The sequence below is a fragment of the Cynara cardunculus genome (genome assembly GCF_001531365.2).
Source record: "Cynara cardunculus var. scolymus isolate 2C chromosome LG 2, CcrdV1, whole genome shotgun sequence".
Taxonomy (NCBI): domain Eukaryota; kingdom Viridiplantae; phylum Streptophyta; class Magnoliopsida; order Asterales; family Asteraceae; genus Cynara; species Cynara cardunculus.
The window spans coordinates 1,665,947-1,670,477 of NC_037529.1; the positions used below are offsets into that span (position 1 = coordinate 1,665,947).

The window sequence follows — 4,531 nt, forward strand, 5'->3', positions numbered from 1 at the left end:
GATATTATCATCTTCATTATATTAATTTTAGAGAAATACATGAAACAGTTTCTTTAAAATTTCATAAGTACTATATGAAACAACTCCATCAAAAAAAAGTATTATATGAAAAAACTTCACAAGATTAAACAATGAAATCGACGGATGATGGTGGTTTGCACGGTTTGTACAAATAAAGGTGGTTTGCATTTTGATCGCTTCTCTCTATATATATGTATATATATACATATATGGACCGAAGAGAGTATTGTATGAGAATACAACCTAGGATCATGGTGTGTTTTCTGGTTGAAGGCATTTTCTTTTGATAGTTCATGTTCATTTTCAAGTACAAGTTCAAGGTCTTGTTCCCAATGATTTTCATACTGAACAATCTTGAATTCTAACATCATATCTCTCATTATTGTTCGTTTGATCGTTTCGAATAGTTTTTTTTTCCTTTTCTTTCTAATTCAGGTGCACAAGGAACTTCAAGATGCTCTTGCTCAAATGGACGCCATACGTCATGAAATGCGAGCAATTTCCTTCGTGAATCCTGGTCCATTAACAAGGACGCTAATGGACAATGTTGGCCAGACTCCAGAGACAAGAGGTTCCATCGTCAAACCTCCTTTTTTGTAGTAGAATATTTGGATATCCATGTTTGTCATTGTCTCTGATATGATATACTTCTTCCGAAATTTAGGGAACACTGATCTTGAAAAACCGAGTGATGATGCACCAACGGCAACAACCGCTGCCTCTAAGGTCTAAAGCTTAAAGCTTTGATCTATGAACATGATTTGTAGTGACAATTGTTGATGATTTTGATCTTTTGCACCCCAGGTTTATAGTACAACTGCCTCAGCCGCCTTGCCCTCATCAGATATGCACAGACAAGCTACTGCTTATGCGAGGTTGGCCGAGGCTGCAGCTATGCGCACTGAACCTACAAGTAATAAAATTATCAGTGAGCTTACTGATGAATCTGGTCTAACAGTTCTTCCTGTATCAGCTGAAGACACAGGATTGTTGCCTATTCGCAAGGGTGATTACAATTCTATTTCTTTCACACTGTGACCACTTAATATTCTTTTTTGCAAAAAAACATAGTATATGGATGTGCATGCAATAGTAATTCCTGTTTAAATTGTCAATTCCAGCTGAAGCACAGGGGTCTGACATCATGCTAGAGTCGATTCTGCAGGCAGAGGTAGCAAGGAACGCAAAGGATTTTTTCGCACAGCCCCAAAACCTTAATATTAAGTGAATAGAAAGAAGGCAGGTTTCACTTTCAGCCATTATCATGCAATTTTTATTTGTTCCATCTTTTTTTTTGTTACTAGTTCTTCTTTAAGACTCGGCATATTGTCGTTAAACTTATCATGCAATCTATGCTACTCATGTATCCCATAAATTGTTTTGCAACATCCCTATCAATGAAGTATCAAGCCAAAATCCTTCTTACCTATTAGTATAATTCTAAAATATCGAATCACACTTATTTTGTCTATAGAATTACGCTTTCTTTATATATTTGTGAGTAATTGGACACTTGTATTAGACTAAGTTATTTGGAGGTCAAAATTTTAACGGAACTTAGTTTGTGCCCATTTCCAATATGAGATGCTTGAAGTGTGCCTTGTTCTACACGGAAAGGGTTGTTTCTAGTTTCTAAGGCTAGTTGTATGTGATGCAAAGGAGTTTGCCTTGGTTAGAAATGATGCTACTGGAGGAATTTCATATCATTATGGTTTCTATTGGGATTAAATATATTAGGCTTGACAAGTGAAACAAGGCTCTTTGTTTAGCTAACACATACAAAAAGAGAGTCAAAACCAACATTGAATACTTGTTATAACTACTTCGGCCTTGTCTTGTTGAAATTTGTGATATTTTAGGGTTGATGACTTAATTAGCCATTTTGGAGAGGGAGAGGGAAAAGAGGGGGGGGGGGGGGATCACCAAATATCCAAAAAAATCAGGTTCTTACAAAATAGCCAACTAGTTTGCTCAATGTCTTGTGAACTCCACCAAGTGGATTTTGCGAGATGCGCTTTTTCAGCTTATTTGTATGAATCTTGACTATTGAAGTGGGAAAAGTACAAAAGTACTAGGTCCCGTTTGGTTTGTAGAAATGGATTGGATTTGGATGGATCTAGAATCGAATTACATTCCAATCCCATGTTCAGTGTGAAGGATTTGATACAAACATAGAGTTTTGAAATCCCATGGGGGTGGTTGGTATTTCATGGGACTTCGTAGGATTTTTTGTATGTAATGGTATTTTAAAATATGTTAACAACATTTGTTTTGTAATAGTCAATTAAGAAAAGGTAATTTAATTATTTTTATAATTATTTATAACTTGTTTCTATAGAGAATAGAATTGAATTCCATTCCAAATCCTGCAAACCAAAGATCCAAATCCTTCCCCGAAATCCATATCCCTCAAAATCATTCCATCGAACCAACCCCCCCCCTAGAGTTTGCAAAGTTCGAGAACTTCTTCCGACTTTGCAAGATGTATTTTTTTCACTTTTTGGCCGAATCATAGACTGCTACTTTTGTCATATTTTACTTTTAGGATCCGCAAAACACTTTGCGAAGTGATCTTTTTTCTGTGAGATGACCAATTTTTAGGGTTTATAATGCTTGCACTTCAATGGTATTTTCAAACATCTCTTTAATCTTCAATCACAATTTCTTTTTTCAGACGTTAACTTTCATCTTCACCCTCTTGGAAGCATGACAATCTTTTGGGGAAAAGCAATATCACCTTCAAACTCCAGGTATGATGATAAATTCAGTCTGCAAATTCCTTCAAATATTAGTTGTAAAACGCTCCCCAGAGCAGAAATGGTCTTATCCAGAGCAATAATTTTATAGTGATCTTGTATTTCATGCAATACATTGCTTTTTTAACGGAATCATATGAACCCATGTCGGTAATCTTGGAGTACAAAGTCTTTACCCGGTAAGACGCATAGCAAGGACCAAGAATCTTAGGGGGCGTTTGGTTCGTAGAATGGAATTCAATGGAATTGGAATTCATCAAATGAATTTGACTTTGAGGGAATGAAATGAAATCTGATGAAATTTGACCATGACTTTGTGATTGCGTTTGGTTGCATGGAATTGGAATGGAATTCTTAACGGAATTGGAATTTTTTTTTGTTTGGCTCACGGAATTCAACTTTGGAATCGGAAATTAAATATCAACAAATGACTTTTTATGATTTTTTTGTCATTTTTTTTAAATTAAAATTACCATTAAACCAAATTACATTATTAACATCAGATAAAATTTGAAATTGTTTACTTATATTACTAATATCTRAAATTTGGATGARGGCTAAGGAATTYGTAGGAAAGGAATTTGAAATCCTTGGTACATCAAGTGGAATTGTGAAATCGGTGACCGAATGAATTTGTAGGAATTGAAAGGATTCATTCGCTTATAATCTGTGAACCAAACATCATATTTGGAATTTGGTCAAAGGATTGGACATTCCAATTCCTTTCAATTCCACCAAATTCCCATGATCCAAACAGCCCCTTAGTGGTGAGGAAATAGACTCCTACTTGGGTACGAGATCTTACCAACAATTCACCTCGATGGCCAAGAACGTTATTGGATAAGGTAAGTGAAAGGGTTAACTATTGCTATTAAGCACTTGCTGAATAACCGTTCGGTAAATGGCCTCTAAAAGTAAAAAGAAAAAAATCTATGTCTAATGACATGTTTCTTGTAAGAAAATATTTTTTAAAATTTTGCAATAATGAAAGTCCATATTAAGAATAAAAATAATTGAACTGGTTTCCTGGGTGTTTCTATAACACCATCAAGCCAGCCATTTGATTATAATTAGGATGTTCAAACACAATCATTGGTTTTCATGTCTTCAACTCTTTTTATTTAAAAATGATTCAAGTGGGGAATTTATACCTACATACCCACCCAAGACAGACTTTCATTTTTAAAAGAGGAAGACACTATTGACTTCAATTATCTATAATAATATTATTACGTATTTTGACAAAAAAAAAATTAAAAATCAATGTATTGTTTATTGATGTATATTATTTAAAATTCACGATTACAATTAAATTTTGCGCATATTTGAATTCGTATAACTAAACATATCATTTTAAATATAAAAAATCTAAACATAATTAAGATAATCATATATATCATTAAAGGGAAAATCGCACTAAAATGGAACCAACTTTCACATGATTCCTATTTTGGGGAACGAACTTTCAAAATCGTCATTTTGGGGAACCAACTTTCACCTRATTTCTATTTTGGGGAACCAACTTTCAAAATCGTCATTTTGGGGAACCAACTTGCACCTATTTTCTATTTTGGGGAACTAACTTGTAAAATAATTATAGAAAAATGGGAAAATTACACCAAAATGGAACCAACTTTCACCTGATTCCTATTTTGGGGAACCAACTTGCAAAATAATTATAGAAAAATGGGAAAATTACACCAAAATGGAACCAACTTTCACCTGATTCCTATTTTGGGGAACCAACTTTTAAA

The 4,531-nt window shown here is 34.1% G+C and overlaps 1 protein-coding gene across 2 annotated transcripts in view; it reads left to right on the forward strand.

Moving 5' to 3' along the window:
• Window positions 1–3,078, forward strand: part of LOC112507657 (sec-independent protein translocase protein TatB) — a 5,459-nt gene extending 2,381 nt beyond the window's left edge. For both annotated transcript variants that reach the window (XM_025112315.1, XM_025112317.1), the window contains 5 exons: window positions 457–592; window positions 686–747; window positions 826–1,027; window positions 1,143–1,260; window positions 2,696–3,078. In XM_025112315.1, coding sequence (XP_024968083.1) covers window positions 457–592; window positions 686–747; window positions 826–1,027; window positions 1,143–1,249 — 507 coding nt within the window. In that variant the 3' untranslated portion in view covers window positions 1,250–1,260; window positions 2,696–3,078. The remainder of the gene's footprint in view (window positions 1–456; window positions 593–685; window positions 748–825; window positions 1,028–1,142; window positions 1,261–2,695) is intronic.
• The last annotated feature ends 1,453 nt before the right edge of the window (window positions 3,079–4,531 follow it).